Source organism: Plecotus auritus, assembly GCF_963455305.1.
Source record: "Plecotus auritus genome assembly, chromosome: 2".
Taxonomy (NCBI): domain Eukaryota; kingdom Metazoa; phylum Chordata; class Mammalia; order Chiroptera; family Vespertilionidae; genus Plecotus; species Plecotus auritus.
Genome location: NC_137771.1, coordinates 204,532,655 through 204,559,684, shown reverse-complemented (window position 1 = coordinate 204,559,684; position 27,030 = coordinate 204,532,655). Strand labels below are relative to the sequence as shown.

The following is a 27,030-nucleotide window of genomic DNA, read 5'->3' as shown; positions in this document are numbered from 1 at the left end:
GTGACCCTTTAATACAGCTCCTCATGTTGTGGTGACCCCCAACCATAAAATTATTTTCATTGCTATTTCATAACTGTAATTTTGCTACTGTTAATGAATCGTAATGTAAATATCTGTGTTTTCCGATGGTCTTAGGCTCTACAGCAGCGGTTCTCAACCTGTGGGTCGCCTAAGAACATAGGAAAACACAGATTAGAAAGGTTGAGAACCACTGCCCTAGTCAGTTTGGCTCAGTGGATAGAGCATTGGCCTGTGGACTGAAGAGTCCTGGGTTCGATTCCAGTCAAGGGCACATGTCCAGGTTGTGGTCTCGATCCCCAATAGGGGGTGTGCAGGAGGCAGCCAATCAATGATTCTCTCTCATTATTGATGTTTCTATCTCTTTCTCCCTCTCCCTTCCTCTCTGAAATCAATCTATGTATATAAAAGCCTAAGCAACCGTTTGACCAATAGCTATGATGCGCACTGACCACCAGGGGGCAGACGCTCAATGCACAGGCATGGAAACATGGAACAGACTGATGAATCTCAGAGCAAAGGGGGGAAGATGGAAGGAGGAAGGGGGGAGGGGGGAGGGTGGGAAGAGATTAACCAAAAATCTTATATGCACACTAGAGGCTCAGTGCACAGATTCGTGCACCAGTGAGGTCCCTAGGCCTGGCCTGTGGGGATTGGGCCAAAACTGTGCACGGGGCTTCCGACATCCCCCAAGGGGTCCCAGATTGTGAGAGGGTGCAGGCCAAGTCAAGGGACCCCACCAGTGTGTGCACTGGGCCTCTAGTAAAAATATATTTTTAAATAATAGACTAGATGAATAAAATGTGATCTACTCATAAAACAGAATACTGTAAGCCATTAGAACAAAAGAACTACAACACACAACCATGAGTATCACTCTCACACACAGAACATTGCACAAAATAAGCCAGATACAAAAGTATATACTGTGTGATTGATTCTATTTTGATAAAGTTTACAAGCAAGTAAAACTCATCTCCGGTCCCTTCGGGGAGGCAGGATATGACAGTAAAAGGAATATGAGGGGCGCTTCTAGGGTGCCATGTTCTATTTCTCGACCTGGGTAATTACATAAATGTGTTCACTTTGTGATAGTTCATTAGGTTGTACACTTAAGATGTGTTTTCTGAATGATTGTACATACACACACACACACACACACACACACACACACACGAAGGGTTTGCAGCATCTTGGGAAAGGAAAACTATTTAGGGCTTTAGCTTTGCTGGCCATGGTTCTGAACGGGGAGGGCCCTTGGGTGGCAGTGGAGCAAGGTGAAAAGTCTGACTGCATTGGGAATGTGACCTAAAGGGCAGCGGTGAGGGTGGGGGAAGAGGCAGGAATTAGGGGGTGGACAATTTTAGGGCTTCTTCCCTTCTTCCTTCTGGTAACTGTCAATGAATCTTCTGCATAATGTACTTCAAAGGGAAAGAAAACGGCTGGGAGTAGGCTGGCAGTGAGAGGACAAGGAGAGTAGGAATCGAAAGAAATCCTAAGTGCCCAGGGTGGGCAAGGAGAGCATGGGGTGAGGGGTTCCCACCGCTGAGCCCAGTAGGAGGAGTCGCTTCTCTACTCCCCTCCCTGAGCCAATGTTTGCTATACGACTGGATTAAAGGTTTTACTGCACCACTCTGCATGAGTATGAGAGTGTGTGTGTGTGTGTGTGTGTGTGTGTGTGTGTAGCTAAGGAATCCACATCCCCAGCATCCAACATATTGTTTGGCATATAGTTTGCACTGAAAAAAAAAAGGTGTTATTGGACAAATAAGTGTCAGAATATGGGAGGCAGCTAGGTACAAGGCAGAGACTCTATTTCTCAATACTTAAGAAATCTACAATAACACATGGCTAAGCGCTCAGAGTGGTATATTGTGCAGCTACCAAAAATTACAAGCAACAGTAGCAAGCATCTGGAGGGTGCTTTCAGTTTACTAAGAACTGCACCTCACCCTTGTCTGACACAGAACTATATGGACTTTGTTGCCACACTGAAATATGAAAATGATGTTTTAGCAACAACCACCTCCCTGAGGAGGCCAAACGATGAAATGGTGGACTAACAAGGTTTGATGGGAAGGGGTGGGAAGGGCCCACATCTTAAGAGCAATTCTGAGTGGCTTGCAGCGCTTGGTTAGCTGTTGGTGTAAATAACTGTGCTAATTTCACATACTGCATTTCAATTCACTTCCTCTGTTTTCTTGGGAAAAACTTTAGAGACGTTCTCTTTAACAATAATTCACAAGTCTTGCTGTTGAGTGAAACCTCTCAGAAGTGTTTCATGTTCAAAGTGGAGTCATTTCATGTTCCAGTGTGGTTTTATTCATTCTCCTAATATCCAGGGGGGAAAAAAGATAGCCTTGGCCAGTGTGACTCTGTTGGTTGGGCGTTGTTCCATGCACCAGGCGGTTGCCAGCTAGATTCCGGTCAAGAGCACATGTCCAGGTGTGAGGGGGGGAGGGGTGTAGGGGGCAGCCAATCATTGTTGCCCTCACATGGATGGTTCTCTCTCCCCCCTCTCCCTTCCTCTCTCTAAAAATCAATAAACTATTCTTTAAAAAAAAAAAAAAAAAAACACCTTTTTTGTCTAGGGCCTTTCTGACTGCAACAGTGTTATAAAGAAAGGAACACACACACACAAAAGAATCCTCCTCCACCCTGAAAGAAGCTGGGCCAAATGCTTAATGATCTACGAAAAAAATGAAGCGTGGAGCCTTTAAACATTGGCCTTCTCTTCTTCCTCTAGTGGTTCCTATAGAAACTTTGTTTTGCAGCTTGTGACTGTCCCAAAGGTAAATTCTCTGCAGGCTCTGAATCTGAGCGTTTCTGCGCTGCTTTGGGTGGACTTCCTGCAAGCACGACTGCAATGGGAGGATTACTGAAAGGAGATATTTCACAAAACGCCCATCACGTGTCTTTTGATGCGACACGACTTGCACGGGTAAAAGCTGCTTTCCGCAGAGGACAGTGGGTACCTCCGGAGGACAGGACAGCCCACAACAGTTAGAGCTTTCCCACGTCAGTTCTTAGTAAGCATTCTCATGTAAAAAGCTGCTTTTAAAGGTCTGTGGGACACTGGTGACAGAGGCACTTTTACAGCAATTGCAGAAATCCTTCAAGCAGAAAGTTCTGTGTGCAAGACTGTGTGTTAGTGCCACATGGGGGTGAGGGGCTGACGGGAAGGGTGGGGACTCCACGCATGGGCAAAGAGGGGCGTTGAGGGAACTAATCCGGCCTTCCCCTCAAACTATTTAAAAATCGGTGGCCAGAAAAAGAAAGTGCACCCGCCTGGGGCCACAAGTCCTCCTCCTGGTACAGAGGGCGCAGGGACTCGGGAGACCTGACGCCCGAGAGCTGGGGGCAGATGAGGACACAGAAGCTGCGCCCCGGGGCTGGGAGTCACCCAGGAGGCGGGAAGGGCGCGGGGCCAGCACCGATTGCAAAGGAGGCTCCGCACGCCACCCGCCCTCCTCTGCCCGCCCCATCCACCCCCTGCTCCCAACGACCCCAGGCCGTGAACAAATCGCGATCACCTGCGGCCGCCGCCACCCCGGGCAGCGTAACAGGAGAGAAAAGCCGCGCTGCCGGGCAGCAGCGCCGCCTATCGACCCCGCCTCCGGGCCGGGCCAGCCGGGCCTCCAGACTGCGCGCCGCCGCCTCCCGCGCGGGCACCTGCGCGCGACCCCGGAGCCAACTGCCCTCCCCAGGTGCGAGCGCCGAGGCCTGGGGCCGCGGACTTGGGCTCGCAGTCGGGGTGGGGGTGCACCGCCTCCGCCCGCTCTGCACCCCACGCGGGCAGGTGCCGCCGTCGAAGAGCTCTTTGTTTGTGCGGCCAAAACGGAGATGCCGGACGGCAGTGGCACCCTCATCCCGCCGGTGCAGGGCTGGGGCAGAGCCCAGGTCGAGGTGCTGCAGAAGGGCAAAGCCCCTCGGTACGCGGCGATATCGGGCCCAGCGGCCCCCGCCCCCACCCCGCGCTCAGCACTTTCCCCTTCCGACCGCCGCGCCCCCCCCCCCCCCCCCATCGCCTCCTCCCGGCGGCCGCGCTCACCTGCTCTCCGCGGCTCCCGCGCCGCAGCTCATGGTCGCCCCGCGGCTGGGAGGGCGCCCCACGCGCGCCAGCGGCTCGGCGCTCGGCTCGCTCCGCGGCGGCTGCAGGAGGGGCTCGCGTGCCGAGCGCTGCCCTGCGCACGCCGAGGCCGACGCTGCCGCGGGTGGGAGGGAGGAGGGCGAGTGAGGGCTGCCGGGGGAGGGGACTGGGCGGGAGGGGCGCCGGGCTTGCATCTGCAGCCGCGGCCCCAGCCAGAGGCGGCCCGGCTCCCGTAACGGAAACGCGAGCTCGCGGGTGGGCCCGCGTGTGCACACCCGTGTGCACACCAGCGTGCACAGTCCCACACCGCGGCCGCGCGGGAACTCGGCTTGGTGACACTTACGCCGAGGCTTCTGTAAAGGAGAAGGGCCAGTGCCATTCTGGAGGGGACAGAGCTCAGGTCACCAGCACTGGAGTTGGATACTCCTGTATCTGGGGATTTTTACTGGGGACCACAAAACACCATCCCCTAAGGGGTTCCCAGATTCGCCTTAGGATCTGTAAACGCCCTGAAATTCTATGCCAGATTTTGTATCTAAATAAGTGTGTAGAGCAGTGGTTCCCAACTTTTTGGGGACCATGCCCCACCTAAGCATCTCTAAAATCCTGATCCCACATATAATGCTTATTATTCAAAAAGTGAACGCCTATTCACGTGGAGGAAGCCTAAAAGGCCATTAACTTGGTATAAACAGGCTTCCAAAGAACATGACATCCATGAAAGAGAAAAATTAAAAGGACAGTTGAAGTACTGAGGAAGAAATCACTAAGAAATTGTTAAAAAATAATAATAATATGACGTGCTATGAAAAAAATAGCAAATAAAGTTTCAAAACATAATAGTGAACTGAAATGTATAAATATGTCACAATATATATTTCTATACTGTATGTGAGGCCCCCTAGAACCATAAGAAATGCAAAAAATTCACCGTTAATAACTCATTCTTGAATTGCCCCCCTTAAAAATCAAATTGCCCCCATGTGGGGCATGTGCCCCATGTTGGGAACCACTGGTCTAGAGTGAGGGACCACAGCCTTCAGTGGATTAAAGAGCTGCATGACCCCCCACCCCCATCCCAAACTAAGGATGGATGGATAAAACCAGTGGTTCCCAAACTTAGCTACAAATTGAATCACTCAGGTAGTTGTTTTGTTTTTTTTTTTTAATATATTTTATTGATTTTTTACAGAGAGGAAGGGAGAGGAATAGAGAGCTAGAAACATCGATGAAAGAGAAACATCGATCAGCTGCCTCCTGCACACCCCCCACTGGGGATGTGCCCGCAACCAAGGTACATGCCCTTGACCGGAATCGAACCCGGGACCCTTCAGTCCGCAGGCCGACGCTCTATCCACTGAGCCAAACCGGTTTCGGCAGTTGTGTGTTTTTTTAATTGGGATGCCTGGAATGTTATCCCAGATCAATTTAATAGGTAGAGTGGGACGCAAGCTTCAGTATTTTTTAAAATCCCAGGTGATTTCAATGTGCAGAAAAGTGCCAGAAACTCTGCTTGGACGGTTGGTGGCCCTCACTGTACACTGTTGTTTCTTTACCTGCTATTTCGGCATGATTGTCTACCTGCCTGTGGAGGTCCACCCTGCTATCAGTGGAGAACCAGGGTTCATGTTCACGTGGGTTTGTGGGGAGCCAGGCTAGCATGTCCCTTACTCAAGGGAGCTCTGGCTTCCAGGTGAGCCTGAGTTCCAACCCCAGCTCTGCCCTTTCCTAGCCATCGCAATTTGAGCAAGTAATTTAACTTTTCTCAACTTCAGCTTCCTTGCAAACAAAGTAAAAGTAAAAATAGTGGGATGTCCTAGGAACTGGTATTTTTTTAAAATTGAGATATAATTGACATATAACATAGTTCCGGGTGTACAATATAATGACTTAATATATCTATATCTTATGAAATGATCACCACAATGAGTCTAGTTAACATCCATCACCACACAATTACATTTTTTTCTTTTCTTGTAATGAGAACTTTTAAGATCCACTCTGTTAGCAACTTCAAATATACAATACAGTGTTATTAATTCTAGGGAATTGGTATATTTTTTCTTTTTTTAAATATATTTTATTGATTTTTTACAGAGAAGAAGGGAGAGGGATAGAGAGTTAGAAACATTGATGAGAGAGAAACATCGATCAGCTGCCTCTTGCACACTCCCTACTGGGTATGTGCCCACTACCAAGGTACATGCCCTTGACTGGAATCGAACCTGGGACCCTTCAGTCCGCAGGTTGACGCTCTATCCACTGAGCCAAACTGATTAGGGCTATTTTTTCTTTATTAAATATGTTTTTATTGATTTTAAAGAGAGGGGAAGGGAGAGGGAGAGAGAAAAAAATATTGATGAGAGAGAAACATCAACCAGCTGCCTCCTGCATACTCCCTACTGGGGACTGAGCACACAACCCAGGCATGAGCCCTGACCGGGAATCGTACTGGCAACCTCTGGGTACTGAGCCACGCTGGCTGGGCAAGAATTGGTATATTTTTTATAAGCTCCCCAGGTGGCCCAAACCAGCAGCTGTTGCAGACCCTGGTTTAGGACCTACTGGCTCTGTCTCCCTTTCCCTCCCTCCAAATTGCTTCTCAGTCAACCTTGTGACATGGTTCCACACCCACGCCCCACTCTCCAGTGAGCTTGCAGCTGCTAGACTCAGGTGCCCTTGTATATGCCACTGACTCACTTGACCATTTTCTCCTTCCTGAAATTGTCCTTTGGCTTCCAGGAGGCCCGTGTGTTATGACAAGCCACTGAGACCCACAAAGAATTGAGGCTCTTGATCCAACAGCCTGTAAGAACTAAAACCTGAAAACAGCCATGTGAGTGGGCTTGGAATTAGATCCTTCGGTCCCAGTTGGATCTTTTGATGACTGCAGCCTTGGCTGCAATCTCATAAAAGACCTTGAGCAACAAACACTCAGCTAAGCCACTTCCAGATTCCTGACACACAAACAATTAAATAATAAATATTTGTTGTTTTAAGCTGCTAAATTGGGGGTAATTTGTTATGCAGCAATAGATAACTAATACAAACAGGAAACAAGATTCCATTGTTAGTGCAATGGAACCACATCATTGGTACTTTTATGTAAATTCAACCATAGTTGTGCAAAAAAGAAAGGGAGGACACTACATAGTGTTGTTAATTCTGCCTGTTCTTCCAGTAAAATGAGATGATGAGATGAAAAGAGGAATCTGGTTTCATTCGACATTCTCCATCCCAGTCCTGGGCACCTCCCATAAAAGAGTAAGTCTTTTTTTTTTTTTTTAATAGAGAAAATGAACTTTTATTTGTCTATAGTTTACAGTGAATGATTAGAAGATAAAAGCAAAGAATTATCTGAAAGAAAAAATCCTGAATGATAATCAAATCTACGAACTACAGATGGCGACAAGAATTCACATTTTGCACCACTCTCTCTCATCCCCAAGGCAGGGTATGAGATAAAAAGTTTGGGAAATAAAGGTACTTAAGTTATGACAGTTCTCAGGGTCCCTTCAAAATAAATCTTCCCCTAGAAAATTGAAAATTTCTTAAATTTTAGCCTGCATCTCAGTGAACTTCTACATGGTGACCACCACCTGAGCCAAGAAGTAGTACACTAACACCTTCTCTCCTTGAAGAGTAAGTCTGGATGCTGGCTGTGCTGCTCCTATTTTTAAATATCCACCACAATACAAAGTGGGAAGAATGAGGCTAATTCACTGACGTTGGTTCTACATCTACTAAAACCTGAAAACAGCCATGTAAGTGGGTAGTCAAAATGACCCTTGAAATCCCTTAACTCATGAGGACCTGAACCTAGGACTCCCCCAATCCCAGAATAGTACTTAGAGCAATGTAAGAGGGGGCCCAGTCCTGGGCCCCTTTCTTCAGAGACCTCCACCATGGCCCTTTGCCAAGCACACCTCCCACAGGGTGAGGAGTCAGTGAGGCCCAAGGTATGTGCCTTCCAGAGCCTGTGTCCACGGCCCCCCAACTTTTAGACCAATGTCTGGAATGAGAGACCCCAAATTTTCTGTCCAAATGGCCCTGAGCCCATTTCCAGGGCCTGCATAGGCCTCTCCCCAGGTCCACCTTTCCAAGGGTGGAACATACCACTGGAGTGCACACACCAGGCCAAGGTGAGACCAAGGGCAGCTGTGTAAAGGGAGGCAGCTTGTACACGGGAGCTGAGTGATCCGCATGTGTACACAAAGCCCCTTGCCAATCCAAGGCAACAGCTACTAGTAGAAGCAGGAAGTGGCTGGGGCTCAGGTCACAGCCAGTGCCCTCGCTCCGGGGAAGCCAAGGGAGGGGGTAGCATTTCCAGTTTAAATAATGAGTTTAAGTAACAAGAGGAAGGATGTGCCTCCAAAGGGGAAGGAAGCCAGGGAGAGTCTTCAAAAGAGGCACGGGGCTCAGCTGCTGGGTGGCCAGAAAGAATGACAGGCCTCTCTCACCTCCTCCTTCCCCTCTTCTCTGAAGATTTCATTCAGGTGCTCCCATTCCAGATCAGTTGTTCTCTCCTCTGTACTGCCCGGAGCCTGCTTGACCACTGGATTGGGTCACTCACTCTTCATGCTGTTGTCACTTTGTTTTTTTAGTTCCATTTTATTTTTATTTTTTATTTTATTTTTCTCATCACTATCCCCTCTATGCCCTCTTCTACCTTCACCCCCCCACTCCTGTAGTCACCACACTGTTGTCCATATCCATGAGTCTCTCTCTCCTTTTTTTGTTAATCCTCACCCATGGATATTTTTCCATTGGTTTTAGGGGGAGGGAGGAGAGAGAGAGAGAGAGAGAGAGAGAGAGAGAGAGAGAGAGAAACGTCGATGTAAGAGAGACACATCTATCGGTTGCCTCCTGCAGGCACTCCCACACCTTGACCAGGGCCGGGGATCAAGCCTGCAACTAGGTACCTGCCCTTGACCAGGAATCGAACCCACAAATCTTCAGTGCATGGGCTGATGCTCTAACCACTTAGGCACACCAGCCAGGGCTCTCTCTTTTTTTACTGTTATTTTTAAATGATGGTTTCTATTTACACAGAGCTGTACCGTTTTCAAAGCATTCCCATGAATACTTACATTTTCATTGGAGCCACAGGACAACTCGGTGTGAAAGAAAAAGGAGTGTTATCTCCATTTTACAGTTGGGGAAAGAGAGGCCCAGAATGACTTGCTTGGGAGTGCTGAGACCACAGAAGCCCAAGCTCCTCATGCTGCAACCTCGTCACCACAGTCTGATGAGTTCATGTATGTGAAAGTGAACGGAAAACCGTGATGTGTTATTACAGTAAAAGGTCCTTATACTTGTCCATCCAGAACCTGCGAGCCCCTTTCTCTCCTTGTGGTATGATAAAACTGTTACCAGGAAAGGTTAATAATTAATATCATCAGTGGCGAGGTGCATATTAATGAACTATACAGGAATGCCACAGAAATCCAGATAGAAGGAACTGATCAAACTAAAATTATTTCCTTGTTTAGTCTCCTGCAGAAAGTAACTGAGAAAATCTTAACTGTTTCTTTTGAATTATTTTGAAGATCTAAAATGACAACCATTTCAATTATTTGTTATTTATCCTCATACTTTATAAGTCCTTCTACAAAGTCCTACTCCAGCTCCAGGGGGTTATAGGGCAGCTAAAGGGCAAAGACAATGATAGGACCCAGAATTCAGGTCTTCTGTTCTCCAAAATCAATGTTTATTTAGGGTTTCTCAAATAATGAGTCTCTTCTGTTATTTTCTCTAGAAAGACACAATGGTTTTCTTTTATCTCTCCTTTAACAGTAGGTCACACCCCATGGTTCTTTTATCATCTGTTATGAATTCCACTAACTCTAGTGTTTTTTTTTTTTGTTATTGATGTTACATCAAGTGAAAGACTTTTCAACCGGGTTTTAAATTGGGTGAGATTTCAAGGTCAAATATCTTGGGCAAAGCCTGCTCAAGGAAATAAGTTCTCAGCTAAAGCAGCAGAGAAAGGATTATTACATTTTTTAACTTTATAAAGTCCCTGCTCTGCAGGCATCTGATGATAAATATCACCATCCCATCTAAATAGAAATAACTTTATTTATATTCACTTATTTTCCTTTCTAGTGGGTAAAGGGGTCCTTTTCTATTTTGTATTGGTAATAACAGCCATGGTGCCTACTATGGACTATTCTAAGTATTTAAAATATATTATTTCAAATCCTCTTTGGTCCTATCAGCATATCAATAATATTACCAACATTATACAGTTGACTAATTACAATCATAATGATACCATTATAATAACCTGGTTATTATTTGACAGAAAATGAATAAGGGAAGACTAGATAATATAGGCATGCCATTTATACAGCTTTGCTAACTTAGCATCTCCAAGTCTTTTCCCTGCTGATCGATGGGGGAAGGGACTGGACAAGGCCGTTTGGACCCATGCCCAGTAAGGTCTGAGTAATTGGGAAAGTGCTTACCTGTCAGTCACACCTGGAAGCGAGTCAGTGGCCAGAATAGGTGTGGACACGGCAAGAGCGAGGAAGCTGAATATTTTAACTCCTAGACAAAGGAGTGTGCTTTCTGGGCCCTTGGCTTTTGGCCCTCTGGCCCTCCTGGGACCCCTGTTGCAGGGGAGTGCTCCCCTGCGTCCACGTGGCCCACGGCCATGTGGGCTCCACACGATGGACTAATGGACTTTAATTAACCTGATGCTGAACCAGACCCAGCTTAACATGGAACGGAAGCTCTGGACACTGGCCCCACTGGAACCCCAGCTGCACCTGCTTCAGGACTGGTTTAAGGGGCCTGGAACTTTACAACCCAAGGAATGTAACTCCATGCAAATAAAGTCTTTTACCACATCTCATTCTCCCATGGGGCTTCTGAAAATTCTTATTTCAGGTGTACCCCAAGAACTCCACTCCTACTTGTGTCTGGGAAATCTGGCCCATTGATTTCTTCAGTAACAATAATAATCATTCATCTTTACTGCTTTTTATAATGCAATTGGCAATAGTGCTAAACTCATATACATTGTCTTGCTTGGTCCTCACACTCGTCTTATAAGGTGTTATCTCTTCCCATTTTGCATATAAGGAAACATTGTGGAGGGGAGGGGCCGGGGGTAGAGAAGGGGATGGAGCCCATGGAAAGTAACCTCACAGGGTGATCTGATCATACATTCCTAACTGGGCAGTTCACAGGTGGATAGGCACACTCCAGGCACATAACTTCTTTACTAAAAGGCTATCTTTGCCGTAAGCAAGTCCTGTCCATTGCTTCTGTGCATCTAGGTTAGCACCTTTGAAATGCCCCTTTCAGACCCCTCCTTCTAAAGCGAACCAACTTTAAGAGAGCACATAATCTTAACTACCAGGTAATCCACCTTCATGTAATCTTCCTAGGTCCCTTCCTTAATTTCAAATGCATAAAAGAGGCTGCACAACTATTATTCTCCAAAGCCTCTGAGGTCTTGCTCCCCAGTATATGTCGTCAGTTTGGCTCAAATAAACTCGTACAAAAATTCTCTACAGGTTTGGATGTTTCTTACATTGACACGATGAGAGACAGAGATATGAAGAAATTTGCTTGTGGTCATTGGATTAATAAATTTTGGAGTCAACATCCATCCTGTGTAGGTTCATTGCCAAAGCCTTTTTGCTTCCCAAGAGCACATTACCTCTGAGTTCTGCTAAACCCTTCTAAATGCAGTTGCCTTTTTAAAAAATATATTTTTATTGATTTCAGAGAGGAAGGGAGGGGGAGAGAGATAGAAACATCAATGATGAGAGAGAATCAATGATTGGCTGCCTCCTGCACACCCCCTACTGGGGATCAAGCTGGCAACCCAGGCATCCCGGGCATGTGCCCTTAGAGCAGAATTGAACCTGGGACTCTTCAGTCCACAGTCTGACGCTCTATCCACTGAGCCAAACTGGCTAGGGCTGCAGCTGCCTTTGAAAGGCCTTTGAAAGCCTAGCTTAGCATAGGCTCCAGATTCTGCCTTCAAAGCCCAGTGGATGAGTTTGGCAATAACCATCAAGAGGGTTCCCCCATTTCTACCACCAAATCCACTTTCCAGTGGGGAAGGAAGAAAGAAAAGAAGCACATACCCCTTCTTTACGTGTTAGGCAGTTAGACATGAACAGAGCAAGCATGATGGGCAAAGTACAGAAGGTCACCAGGGGGGAAAGTCCTGGGTGCCTAGCAAAGGGTAATTGTAGGGCAGGACCTCGCCCCCAGGGTGATCTTTCTTCCCCTAGTGCATCACTGGTAATGCAGTTTAAACCACCTGACCTTTCCTCCCTAGAGATAATATCTAAGCCTCAGTTGTCATTCAGCTCCAGGTCCAGATAAGCAGCAAAGCCAGACAAGCAACCTCACGGCTGACCTCAGGACCAGCTGTATTGGATAATGACCTCCTGCCCTGCTCCAACCAATCAATCAGTGGAGACCTAGACCCTGAAAGGACACACCTGAAAAGCTGTTGAATATTCTATTGAGATCTTCCCCTGGGACCTCCCCTAAAATCTCCTCCCTTAAAACCCTTAGGACAGAGGACCCAGTGTCCTCTCCCTCCCAGGGGCATGCCCAAGCCTTTCTCTTCTTCCTTCTTCTCCCTCTCCCCCCAGGCCCATTACCATTACCGTCCTCACTCCCAAAGCTCCAAGGGCCCTTCCTTTGCCTCTATAACTTGTTTCCTCAGCCCATTTCTTCTACAAATTACTTCTTCTACCTCTGTGGCTTTCCAAATAAAGGTTCTCTTATAGTTTGAGTCTTGCCTCTGAATTCTTTCCTAGCTAGAACTCAAGCACCGAAGTTGCTGAACCCAGATCCGGTCTCACACCACTGGTCTAACACCTGGTGCTGTTCCCGAGACTCCCAACACATATATAATTACTGAGCTTTCTCCTATCTGTATTTCAAAGAATTCTGGGAGCTAAATCAGGTATTAAAATAAAATACTTTAAGATTCTTGGACAACTGAGGTCTCATTTCCCAGATAGAAATGGTGACCCCACTCGAGTGTGTCAACCTATATTACCTAGATATCTCTAGAAAATAACCTAGAACAGTAACAGCCTTAATTTGCAAAATTTCAAGTTATCTCCAATTATTTCTAAGAATTCAACTAAATTCTTTAAAATGAACTTAACTAAAATAAATGTTTACGTATGCAGTATACACAATAGTCTGATATTATTTTATGCAAAATTTATTGAGCTCATACCATGTACCAGGCACCCTGGTAGGCACTGGGGGTACAGTGACAAGTGAAGATAGACATGGGCCCTGTCTTCAGGAGTGGACCATCTCATAGAGGAGATAGACTCTAATAGACTCTAGTTACATGACTGCACAAGTCAATGTTAAAATTGTAACTTTGGTGTTATGAGAGTTACATGATGCACCTGGCCAGTATGGCTCAGTGGTTGAGCATTGACCTAAAAACCAGGAGGTCACGGTTCAATTCCCGGTCAGGGCACATGCGTGGGTTGCAAGCTCCATCCCCATTGTGGGGCGTGCAGGAGGCAGCCAATCAATGATTCTTCCTCATCATTTATGTTTCTATCTCTCCCTTCCTCTCTGAAATCAATAAAAACATATATTTTTAGAAAAAGAGTTACGTGGTGCCATGAAAATGTACAATGAGGGAAAATGGCTACCCAGGGAGAGGGAGAAGATTTTCCTGAGGAAAGTTATGCCCTTTGGCCCTCTGAAGCATGAGGAGGGATTGATGAAGAGCATAGAGGACATGTTCTAATGCAATCTGGAGTCAACCCAGATTTTCTGAGTGCATATATAACTGGGAATCCCTCCTTCAGAAAAAGTATACCATCGTATATGACTTATGAGAATTTCATAAAACACATGATCATGCAAACACATTAAGGGCCCCATGCAAGTGAGGGATCCGAGGCTTCTATGGCATCAGCTCGACCTCGGAATAGGGTAGACCCATTTTCTCATGGTATGGGATGGGCACAACAAAGCATTTGAGCTTGGGATTAAGAGGCAGCCCTAGACTGGCCCCTTGCCCTGCTGCGTCCTACTCTTAAACTTGAGAAAGTAACCTCTCTACACTGCTTTTCCTTGTTTGCTATATTTAGATCATGAAAACTTTTAAATAAAATAGTGTGTGTGAGCACCTAGAACATGGTGTGATAACTAGTAGCATTGTTACTAAAGAATTTGCAAGGACCGCTTTGTCCTTTTATGGATGCCGAGTTACTCCAAAGTGGGTGGGCTGTCCCTTTGGGTGATGGTTCAAGGATTCCCTCCATTCACAGTGTGGCCTCTCCCATCACGAGGCGGCTGCTCTCACCAACCAAGGCCTCATGCAGCTGGTGAAGGCTAAAACTGGGATGGCTTTAAAGAGCAAGGGAAGCTTCTAGGCCCTACCAGAGAAGACAAGTACTCTAGACCCCGCTCAGAGATGGGGCCCATTGAGAACTCTTTGGGCAGTCTCTCTAGCGACTTCAATTTTTAATTAAAAGGCCCAAAAGAGTTTGGGGCAGGTTTTCTGAAAGGTATAATCATGGGCAGAGAGATGGCTCCATCCTCCATCGGCAGGATGTACAACCCAAGGCAGAACCCAGCTAGGGTGACTGACCATCTCAAGTGGCATGAAACTCTCCCCGTTTTAGCACTGAAAGTGCCATATTCTGGAAAATTTCTCAGACCCAGGCAAAAATGGGAAGGTTTTCACCCAGCAGAGGGCAGCCTGTGAATCCTTACCACTGTGCCTCTCTTCTGGAGAAGGGGTGTGAGGCAGCCATTAACTACTGTCCACCTACATCCTGTCCCTGTATTTCCCAGCTCCTTTGAAGTTAGACTTGCTATGTGACTTGCTTTGTCCAATAAGACAGGAGTGGAAACGATGCTTGTGACTTCTGGGTAGAAGCATTTAAGAACCAGGATGTGATTCTCCATCTTTTCTTTCTCCTGCTCCAGCACTGGCAATGTCATAGCCGGTGGAGCTTTTGTCAGCTCTGCTCTCTCACGAAGCAGAGCCCCCCTATCAAGCCTCGAGGTCATGTAGTGTGAGTGTGTGGTAAACTTCATTCTCTCAAGCCCCTGAGATTTGGATGTCATTTGTTACTGCAGCATAACCATGTCCATCCTGACTGATACTGGAAGTGAAACTGAGCCCCTGCTTAGACTCCGTAGCAGAGATTTGGTTAAAGCGATTTTTCTATGGACCTTTGTACATATCCCAGGACGGTGCCGGCAGGTGAGAAACCAGTGTCCCCAACTATCTGCCAGGAGAAAGGCCCAGCAAAACTCCCTGGGCCTCAGGGTTCTCTAGCAGATGCTGCTCTTGACTTCACAGACTCAGGTGCATAGGTGTCCAACCCCTTCAGAGGAAAGGGGGCTCTGCCAAGAGCATGTTAAACTAAAGATTAAAAAATTGCCATGTACTCTGACAGCAACAGGGTTAAATTAGGTTTTACATATATATGCTTATGAAGGAATAATTTATATACCATTAAATGGGTAATTTTAAGTGTACAATTCCATAATGTTTAGTAAATTTACCAAGTTGCACAACTATCACATATTCATCCATCAGAACAATCCTATCACCCCCAAACGATTTCTCCTGCCCAATCATAGTTAATTCTCATTCCTACCTCCAACCCCAGGCAACCACTAACCTACTTTCTGTCTCTACAGATTTGCCTTTTCTGGACACTATACAAATGAACTCATGCAATATGTAGTCTTTTGTGTCGGCGTCTTTCACTTCACATAATGTTTTTGAGGGTCATCCATGTTGTGTATATATCAGTGTCAGTATGTATTTTTTGCATATATTTATATATTATCTATATATATTTTTAAAGAGGCAGGGTACGGTGGAGAAATCATAGGCTTCAGATACTATAAAATGTCAGCTCAACTATTCCCCATGCCCTTTAAAAAATAACAGTCTCTTTACCTGAGTACAGATCCCCCCTAAAGTTCCCAGCATCTTTTTTCTCAAGGATTATATTGAAAGGTGACTGTCCATTAGCCACACTATCTCCCTGTCCAGCAATACGGAGACGGGCAAAGCACCAGAAACCTTGCGGTGACCACCTCCTCCTCCCCCACTCAACATTTCCTCAGCCCCACGGACAGAACAGCCGCAGGCGTGCACCTGACCCGATCCCTTTTTTTCCTCGGGTCTGTCTTTCCAGAGGCGTTGATGAGCCCTGGACGAAACTGCCCCAAAACAGGCAGCAGAAGGGGGACAGGGAGGCAGGAGAAGAAAGGGGCAGGATAACTCATAATCAGAGAAAGAAGTCACAAACCACGCTGCAGGTACAGCCCAAACAGCCTCAGAGGAAAACTCCTGGGTGCTGGGGTTTGTCCTTAAGATACAGACCCCTATACCTGCACATAAAGCTTTTCATTTCCTTACCGTTAACTTTATATGTCCTGGCTGTTCCCATAGTGCATTAAGTATTTCCTCTGCCAAAAGATAATAAAAATATAATTAAGACGTCACAATATTGCAAAAAGCACGTAGGCCCTGAGCTGTGGGAAAATACCGGGGGAGATGCTTCCGTAATGTCCCCTCCCTGTGGTTCCCAATCCTGGCATCACGTTAGCATCACCAGGGGAGCCTTGAAAATGCACAGTGCCCAGGCTACGCCCCAACTGTATTAGTTTCCTCTGACTGTTACCACAAACACGGTGGCTTGAAACAACAGGCATTTATCCTCTTGCAGCTCTGGAGGCTGCAGGTTTGAAATTGAGGCGTCAGCAGAGCCTCGCTTCCTCTGAAGGCTCCAGGGGAGAAGGCTCTCTGTCTGCTCCAGCGGCTGGTGGCTGCAGATGTTTCTGGGCTTGTGGCTGTGCCGTGGCCATTCTCACCTCCACTTTCCAGCTCTCCCTCCTCTCCTCCATGTGTCTCTCCTCTGGGTGTCTCTTCTAAAGGGACATTTGTCATTCCATTTAGGGCCCACTGGGATAATCCAGGATGACCTCGTCTCAAGATCTTTAACCTAATTCCATCTGCAGAGACAAATAAGGTTACATTCATAGGTTCTGGAAAGTGGGCATGCTTTCCACTCAACTCACTACAAATGCTGGCGTGTATGCACCCCAAAAGTCGTATGCTGAAACTTACTCCCCACGGTGATGGTATTTGTTTTTCTTTAAATATGTATTTGTTTCCAGGTGTACAGCATAGTGGTTAGGCAGTGATATAATTCACAGTGATTCCCCCCTCATAATTCTAGTACCCACCTGGCACCACACACAGTTATCACAGTGTTATTGACTATACCCCTAGGCTGTACTTTACATTCTTGTGATGATTTTGTAACTACCAAACGGTACATCTTAACCCCTCACCTTTACAACCCAGCTCCTCACCCCCCTTCCATCTGGCAACCCTCAGTTTGTCCTCTGTGTCTATGAGTTTGTTTCTGTTTAGTTTGTTCATTTCTTTTGTTCTTCAGATTCCACAGGTAAATGGGGCGGGGTCTCAGGGAGTCATAAGGGTGGAGCCAGTGGAGCTCATCAGGCTAATGCAGAAGCAGGTTTGGCCATGTAGGGGGACGACCCAACACAGGGGCAATGGCAGCCGTGCCTCCACACCTTGCCCTGAAGCAACACAACTCAGTTTCTCCCTGTATGTCTCTGGCAACCCCCTGACCCTCTGTCCTGCCTCCAGAGCCCAACATGAGTGCCTGGTGTGTGGACTCCCTGAGATGACACCTGGGTTGTAGCCGTCTTCCATCTCCCCAGACGGGCAGAATCACCACTGATTTTCACAGCCAGAGGTTGTGTGGGCTCCTCTTCCCAGCACTGGTGCTCTGAGCTGGGGAGCCCAGCACGGGGCTGAGACCCTCGCTCCTCAGGAGGGACCTCTGCAGCTGAGAAATCCCTCTGGGTTCTCAGCCACCACACATGGGTGTGGGGCCAGCCCATTTGGTGTCTTTGTCCCTCCTACCAGCCTCCACATGACTTCTTTATATCCTTAGTTATAGGCTTCTGTTCAGCTAGTCATCAGATGGTTATCCAGGTTGATTGTTCTGTAATTTAGTAACTTCGATGTGGTCATGAGAGGAGATGAGTACAGTGTCCACTTACTCCACCGTCTTGACCACAACTCTCTCCAATGTGATGGTGTTGGTAGGTGGGGACTTGAGGAGGTGATAAGGTCATAGTGGTAGGGCCTTCATAAGTGAGATTACTGCCTTTATAAAAGAGGCCTCAGCCCAGCCGGTGGTGCTCAGTGGTGAGCATCGACCTGTGAATCAGGAGATCAAGGTTCAATTCCTGATCAGGGCACATGCCCAGGTTGTGGGGGCATGCAGGATTCTCTCTCATCACTGATGTTTCTATCTCTCCCCCTCCCTACCTCTCTGAAATAATTATGTGTGTGTGTGTGTGTGTGTGTATAAAATAAATAAATAGGCCTCAGCTCTCTCACACCTTCTGCCACATGAGGACACAGCAAGAAGGTGGCCATGTATAAAACACTGAATCTTCCCAAGCCAATTTGGCTTAGTGGATAGAGCATCGACCTGTGAACTGAAGAGTCTCAGGTTCGATTCCTGTCAGGGGCATATGCCCAGGTTGCGGGCTTGATCCCTAGCAGGGGACGTGCAAGAGGCAACCGATCAATGATTCTCTCTCATCATTGATGTTTCAATCTCTCTCTCCCTCTCCCTTCTTCTCTGAAACCAATTAAAAAACACACACACACACACAAAAAAACACACTGAATCTGCTGACACTTTGATCTTGGACCTCCTATAAGCCACCCGGTCTATGGTGGTCTGTTATTGCCGCCCAAACTGACTAAGGCAGAAATCAACCAATTAAAGCAGGCTCTTTATGGTAGAACCTGGACACTGATATTGTTTAAAGCTTCCCAGGTGATCCAATGTATAGCCAAGTTTAAGAATCACTGAGCTATTTGAACTGCCACCCCTTGTCCAGCAGAGGTCCTTGAGTGGAAACAGACAAAAGGCCCAAAGAGCAGCCAAGAGCATATTTTGACCCTGAACCCACATCTGAAGTTGAGCAAGATTGAGAGGGCTGCCCGAGCCCAAAGGGAGAAGAAGGAGGTTACGGTTGGAATAAAGTAAGAAATGCCCAAGGGGATGGGAGAAGCTCTAGTTTTTAAGGTTCAGGATCTGTTCATAAGAGGGAGTGTTGCTAAAGGTTAAGGGCAAGGCCTTGAAGTCAAACAGGCCTGATTTCAAATAAAATGTTGGGCTTTGTCATTCTCTTGCTGCATGACCTTAGACAAGCTGTACAACCTCTCTGCACTTTACTTGTCTCACTTCTCAAAAGAAAGATGAGCCAGCAGCTGCACTGCCATCAGTTATTAGAGATAAAGGTTACCAATAAAATTTTGACATGATGGACCCAACTTCCAAAGGATTGGCTTACTGAATAGATTTATAAATGCAAAATAATAAGAAATAAATTAAAATACAACCCCTGGTCATTTTTACCTGTAATCACTAAAAAGTGATGGCTCATGGACATTAACAGTAGATTGTCAAGGCTTAAATAAAGTAGTACCACCTATAATATTATAGGTCCTTGATCTGGTTTCAACACAGCAAAAAATACAAGTGAGAGAAGATTGGTACTCAGTGGCTGATCTTGCAAATGATTTTCTCTTGATCACAGTCTTAGAATAGAGACAACCACAGCTTGCCTTCATTTGGGAAGGATCCCAATTTACATTTACTGCATTGTCACAGGGTTGTTTAAATTCACCAGCTTACTGCCATAATTTGGTTTGCACTACATTGATGATGTCATGATAATATCAGAAACTGAGAAACAAGCCAGGATGAATTACATGCAGTGGTAAGACACATGACTAACAGAGGCTGGTTGGCAAATCCAGCTAAGATCCCAGACCTCACCCAAACATGACATTCTCAGGAGTAATCCCTGACATTCCATGGAGAACTGAAAATAAACACTTGTCATTACTTCCACAGGAACTAAGTGAGCAGCATCTGTTGGGTTGTTTGAATTAAAGGACATGTATTCCACACCTGGAAGTATTGCTTGCTCCTACAGTATAACTATCTGAGAGAAAGATGTATTTAAACGGGAGTCTTAACAACAGCAAAACGATGGCTCGATCAATATTGGATTCTTATGATACATACTCAGATATGATTTTGTAAATATCTGCAACTCATACTTAACACAGACTGGAACTTATGGCAACATCCTTGTGAATGCTGCCCACTGTAATCTGAAGTGCAAAGTTGCCAGAGGTAGCAGTATGGTACCCATCATTTGAGACACAATTATTGGCTTGATATTCTGGGCATTAATTAAAACTGCCTCTATGACTGACAGACATAAAATAATCTGAGAACTGAAATATGCGTACTATCTTGGATGATGTCGGAGAAACACTCCAATAAGGAAGCCTGTGCCCAGAAGAGCTCTGTGATAGGATGAAAATGGTTCATTCAAGAATGTGCTACTGGAAGAATCAAGGAAGTTTTCATCATATTCATGAGCAGGTAGCCTCATGTCCTATAGCCTCCGTCTTGGACCTGCCAGATCCTTCTGACACATGAGTGGTGTCCTATGAACTGCTCTGACTGACCAATAGAAAGCTGCTGGGTTCGAGGATGGTAGCTCTAATGTGGATGGGCAGCATCCTGTTAGAAGGCTGCGCACTGTGACCAACTGATGGAGGAAGTCTAACTGAAGAAGGTGAGAGCAAACCAGCTCAGTGGGCTGGACGGTGAGTTTTCCTGGCAAAGCTGGAGGAATTGCAACAGTCAGAGTCCCGAGGTCAGGGGAATTCCGACTCTTGGACAGTGGCCAATAGCTTTGTCATATGGTCAGGCAGAAAGTCAATGGAAAATGGGTTATTAAGAGGATATCCCTATGGGAAAAGGCCCTGTGGAAATCACTATGGGAATTTGAGGGGTAAATAGGACATGTCAATGCCCATCAGAAGAACCTCTGTTCCAGACTGGAAGGGGATTGGAACCAGTGAGGGCATATTTGGAAGCACTCACTTGAGGTGTTCGACTGGGTCCATGAAATGAGTGTATCTGGGGAAGCTGCATCAATGCATAAATGGGATGATCATTCCAGAACTGTTCTATCTGCTGGCAAAAAAAAAGACGAGACAGCAGATGGCTGTGCGGCAGACTGCCAGGGAGAAGACCCCCATATTGGCATGTAGACTGTATTGGGCCACTGCCAGTAGCCCTGGGAGGCTATAAGTGGGTCTTGACAGAAATAGACACTTCCTTGGACTGGGCTTTCATACCCAGTGATAATGCAAATGCTCAAAACACTACGAAAGGACTTCAGAAGAAAATGCTTTACCTATTTGGACTGCTGAGTTACATTTCTTCAGAGTAAGAAACACACTTCGCAGCCCATAGTGTCCAAAAGCGGGCAAAGACATATCACACCAAATGGACATATCATGTTGCTTACCAACCTCAGCAGGTAGTGGTTTGATAGAGAATTTGCTGGGGCCATTGAAACATTTACCATCTAAAATTGGGGGAGATACAGGCATGAAGAGCTACATGCCTTCATGAGTGTGCGCTCATATTCAATGTAGAGGGGCCCAAGGAGAGTGCCCTACTCAGTAGATTCCTCTGCTTTTCTGGAGGAGATGGGATAGAGGAAGAGAGGGAGAGGGGGAATGCTAGTATTACTTTACAATTATTCCCCACACCACCTCAGCTTTCTTTTTTCCTAACCGATGCGGTGGTTCTGAGACCAGGGCTGCAACTGGGAGTCCTGGAAGCAGGATGAAGCAGGGATGATCTCTAAGCAAGAAATTCTAACTGTGGCTTTAAATCTATGGGTTGCATGTGCCTTCACTTCATCTGGCAAAATCAGGTCGACAGAGAATGCAGCTGTCCTGCCCAGTAGTTGAGATAGCCCACTGGTTTGGTGCCTGTGTAACCCTACTCTATAGGAATGGGAGTGGACTGAGGAGGAGGCATTTATAGACTGATAATTGCTGCCAGCAATCTGGACCAGCACAGTAGCTGAACCTAACATTCCTTCAAAAGGTGGGAAAAGTTTGGCTAACAGTCAATGATCAGTGGAGAGAAGGAGAAATAGTCCCTGGGGTCAAGGAATGAATAAATGAATTATGCAAAAGAAGAAATCCAATTATGCATTGGCGCCTCTAGAGAGGCTCCAAGCAACAGAAAGATACAGTCTCTTAGCAGGATTATATCAGATGCTTGCAGGGGTAAAGTTATACATTTGCCAAGACTTTCTCTGCTTTTGGAATCTAACAAGGTCAAGTGGAAATCTGCAAACTTTAGTGGCATTGCTCTGGGAGACATTTTAGTCATGTGATGTAATAACGAACTAAGACAATTTTTAATGACTGAGTGGAATATTCCAGGATCTTTCATCTCTTATTTTTTGGGTTACATTTACTACAAAGGATATCATTAAGTTGGGAATTTCTGGAAAATACTTTCCACTAAACTATTGGACCATGCAATGTACAGCTTCTGGCCACTGATTACTGTGTAACAATAAACCTTGATGATCAAATGCTTATAAACGTCTCCAGTTATAATGGAGCAGAGGCACACCCGGTATGTCACGGTGTACTGTGCACACATACATACTCCCCTTGTTTTTGTGGGTGGAGAGCTAGTAAACAGAATAGGGAAAGACAAAGAGTTCCTGATGGGAAAAAGGAAGTGGGCATTATGTGGTAGATTTGAGTTCCCCTGGAGAATGACCCCACCCAAGATGAAGAAGGCTATGGGAGGCCTGATGGCATACTCAGACTAAACTACATAAGGCGTGACTACCACTCATCTCACCCTAGAATGGGGGTTACAACAAAACATGTATCCTGACTACATCTAAGCCATTAGTACACAATCACAGCTACATGCATAGTGGATTCAACAACACTGACCCACAAAACAGAAAAGGGCCTAAGGGGAGATGGGTACCAGTGCAGGCATCATGGGATGAGCCGCATTTGCTTTTAATGAGGAGCAGCATTCAGAAGATGACAATAGTTTTCTTATTACAGCAGGAAAGGTGCCTAAAGTCATCCAAGTCCGTGGCAAAAGTCATCCAAGTCACTAATACTTAAAGACATTTAATTGAATGTCCAAGGCAACTTCAGAATAAAAATCCCACTTTTCACTGGGCAAGTAGCCAAAAAAATGTATCCTGTAAATTTATAAAACCAGTATCCAATCAAACTCATCTATCGTTTTTAGAGTCTGTGTCATGAACATTCTTATAAATTCTTAAATATATTTGGTTTTCTAAGGGTCACAGTTTTAGGTCAGAAACACTGAAGTTCCACGTGGATCAGGCAAGACTCCATTCATAAATCTTCAACTCCCACTCCGGAAATGCTCTTTCATGGGCCTAGGAGTCCAAAAGGGTCATCTTAAACTAGGTTTAGATGCCTGTTCCGATGCCTCTATTTCAGAACACCCCAACCAACCTTGCCCGCTCGCCCCTGAAGCTGCTGCTTAAACTACAAAGTTTTACTGATTGGGAGGAGGACAGAAAGTGTGCCAGACCATGAAGCAAATGGTAAACAATGAAATATTCATGGTGCCAAAAAGAGCCCGAGGGAGTCACAGCGGCTCCCATTACTCAGAAGCTTTGTGGTTTTACAGAGTTGCTCAGCCATATGTCTAAGGCTAAAACCCAAATCCAGTGCACAAACTCCAATTATGAGGGATGCTGGGTCTTATAAACAATAAAGAAAAAAAATTGAATTTTGGGTTTTAATATATTTATTGTCACTTTTATCATTTAGGACCTATATAGGCAGAGAAATTTAAAAATATTTAGATTTGAAAATAAGTGCTTAAAAAATTTCAAACTCAGAGCTTCATACTCTAAGGCAAAGCCTGCAATAGGTTTTCATTGTTTATTTTTATTTTGTTGCTGTTGCTGTTTTTTATTTTCATTGTTTAGATGCTCATTAGCTTCTGGGGAAAAAAAGAAAATATATAGATTTAAGCTTTTGGAAAATATACTTTGAAAGAATTTTAAAATACATTCTTTGTGGATTTTAAGTAGCTGGGTTGAGAATACTAGTAAAACACTGTCACATTTAGCTTCTGGTGGCGAGATTTGAAAAGCATTTTTATTTCTTTAGGAAGTTCAAAGCCAAATAATTTGAGGCAAATATTTAAACATCTGGAAATCACAACTCTTTCATTATTTTGGTCTAATCTCAGAAAGATGCAAACATACATCGGAGAATCGCCTAAGCTTTTTCACTGTTTATGTATCCATGCTTAAGCAAATAGAAAAAGTCACGGGCGAAAATGAAAGTAGTTTGATTTATTGGGGTGGATGAAGGGCTTATGGGTAATTTTTTTCTTCTGATTTATGTTAATGTTGCTACTATTACCATGATTTCGTAACCACATTTCACAACTGTTCCCTGCATGATGCTTCTTCCTCCAGAGCCAAAAAAGATCCAACGTTGTGCAAAAACAGTTGTGGAGCAAGTAGGTTCTTGCCTGGATTTGTGTGGATTTCCCCTTGAGACCAAAATGAGAGCCCAGAATTTTAAGGGATCTTAGAATGAAAATAAAGACTCTCTGCAAAACCCAAGTACCAGTTACTTATAAATAAGTAATAAATTAAAGGAGCAGATGAACCATCGCATCTCAAATCTAGCTGCACATAGAATCACCTAGAAAGTTTGTATAATACAGCTGCTCAGATTGCTAGGCATTGTGGTTCAGTAGCTCTGGGGAAGGAACCGAACATCTGTCTTTTTCAGGTCTCCATAGTTTATAATCAGGAATGAGAACATCTGTCCTGTACAGAATAGACAAGTTCCTAAGGCAGGGTGGGGCAGTTAACTTTTTTTTATATCCAAATGTATGTTTTGACTTTTTTTTTTTTAGCATGTAGATATATTATTATAATAAAACAGTTTCATTTACAATCCTAGATGCATATGACTGGCAATCATATACACATTGAAATTTGTTCTTGCCACAAATGTTTCCCTTCTCTGCTCCTTCCAGATGCCTTTTCAACCCTGTCTCTTTGACATCCAAATGCAATTTGGGGAACACGGGTCCTCAAACCAAGCTGTGCATCAGAATCACCTGAGAATATATAAGAGTTCCTGGCCCCTCCCTAGGGAGATTTAATTCACAACATCCAGGTGGCATCAGGAATCTGCATTTTTATTTTTTTTAAAATATATTTTATTGATTTTTTTACAGAGAGGAAGGGAGAGGGAGGGGGATAGAGAGCTAGAAACATCGATGAGAGAGAAACATCGATCAGCTGCCTCCTGTACACCACCTACTGGGGATGTGCCCGCAACTAAGGTACATGCCCTTGACTGGAATCGAACCTGGGACTTTTCAGTCCTCAGGCCGACGCTCTATCCACTGAGCCAAACCAGTTAGGGCAGGAATCTGCATTTTTAAAGGCCCCCCCAGGACAAATTAAGCAACTCTCCATCAACCAAGGACACCATAGAGTCTGGGGATGTGGGACAGATCTGGCCACAGTTGGTCAAGGGGAGGAGGGAGCACGTTGGAGGCCACCACAGACCAGCTCCCCTACCTTGCACACATCGTTTACCCTTTCACAGACTCCCAAGTTATAAAATACAGTAGACTCAGTTGCCTTTCAACCATTTTGGCCTTTGAGACTATTTTAAAATGAATAATAGATGTAGAAGCTATGGCATTAACACTGAAGCAGAGCTGATGCTCCTGTTTCCAGCTCCCGTGGTGCCCACTGAAGGCCTGGCAGGTGCCCCTGAGGGTCAACTGCTCACTAAAAGCCCAACAAACCTCCCAGTTTTTATTTCCAGCCCCTCTTCTGAGTGTGCCGGGACACATCACCCATGCGGGGCCTCGGGGGTTTTCTGGCAAATCAAAAAGAATGTGTTTTTTAAAAAACTTTGAGGCTAGGCCTCTGAATGAACGGTTCTAGAAAAGAGGAAAACTTTGTTAAAAATAATAGAATCAGTTCTAGAAATGACCGGGCTGGAGTAAGAGATGATGAGTCTAGAAGAAAAATAAATTAGGAAAAGTCCAAGATAGTTTTTCAAAATCCCAGAGAACCTGTGCACATTGGGTATGAAAGGTTTTTAAGTATTTAAAGAGCTGGTGAAACGGTTCCCGATCTTAATAAGCTATAAACACATCACAGGACAGTACCAACGCTTAGAAGAATTTCTTTATGCCAATATTTTGAAGACATTTTTTACTCATTCAGACATATTTACATCCATATTAATACACTCAAACAAGATTCAGGAAACAATATGTATGAAGGCAACACTTCTAATGACATTTACTTTTGCTTTTGAAATGAAGATTTCTCCCTTGTCTTTAAGCCATATATCCTGGTGCCCAGTAACATCTTTTCCTTCACATCCACTCACTTGGTTTAATTTTTCAAAGTGCCTTTCTCCATGAGTTCCCAAATAAATTATTTAACCCTCTAAAAATGTTTTAAACATCAACCCAGCCAACGCTGATGTAAGTGAACCCAGAGGAATTGACAACACAAAATGAACGTTTTTTTTTCTTAAATGGAGCTACAGAAAAAAACAAGGAAAAATGGATAGAAGAATAACCTTAACTCTCCATTTCCAAGGAGGGGAAAGGAGTGTAAGACAAATTGAAGCATGATGATATTTTCCTAGATTTCTCCTTTTCTACCCAGAGGCAAGCATTAGCATACCCAGCACCTATTACTACAAATGGGCAAACCGCTAACTCGCAAAAGTTAATTGTCACATAGACCAGAGTTAGAGTACTTACTCAAAAAAGGAAATACTGCAACAGGATGAAGTAAATATTTACTGTGATTGAGTTAACATATAGGACTTAATTAAAGAAACTTGGAACCACAAAAGTTTTATTTTGTGTCAAATGACCAAAGACACACATAACAAATGAACTGTGATTTTTCTCATGTTCTCA

At 45.1% G+C, this 27,030-nt stretch overlaps 1 protein-coding gene across 1 annotated transcript in view; it reads right to left on the bottom strand.

The window, feature by feature from the left end:
* The window catches only part of LOC308241319 (uncharacterized protein), a gene marked incomplete at its 5' end in the record, with an annotated part of 115,771 nt that overhangs the window by 36,877 nt on the left and 51,864 nt on the right, over positions 1 to 27,030 (bottom strand). The window contains one exon of the mRNA XM_080654716.1: positions 4,070 to 4,461. Within this exon, the coding sequence (XP_080510842.1) occupies positions 4,070 to 4,461 (392 nt within the window). The remainder of the gene's footprint in view (positions 1 to 4,069; positions 4,462 to 27,030) is intronic.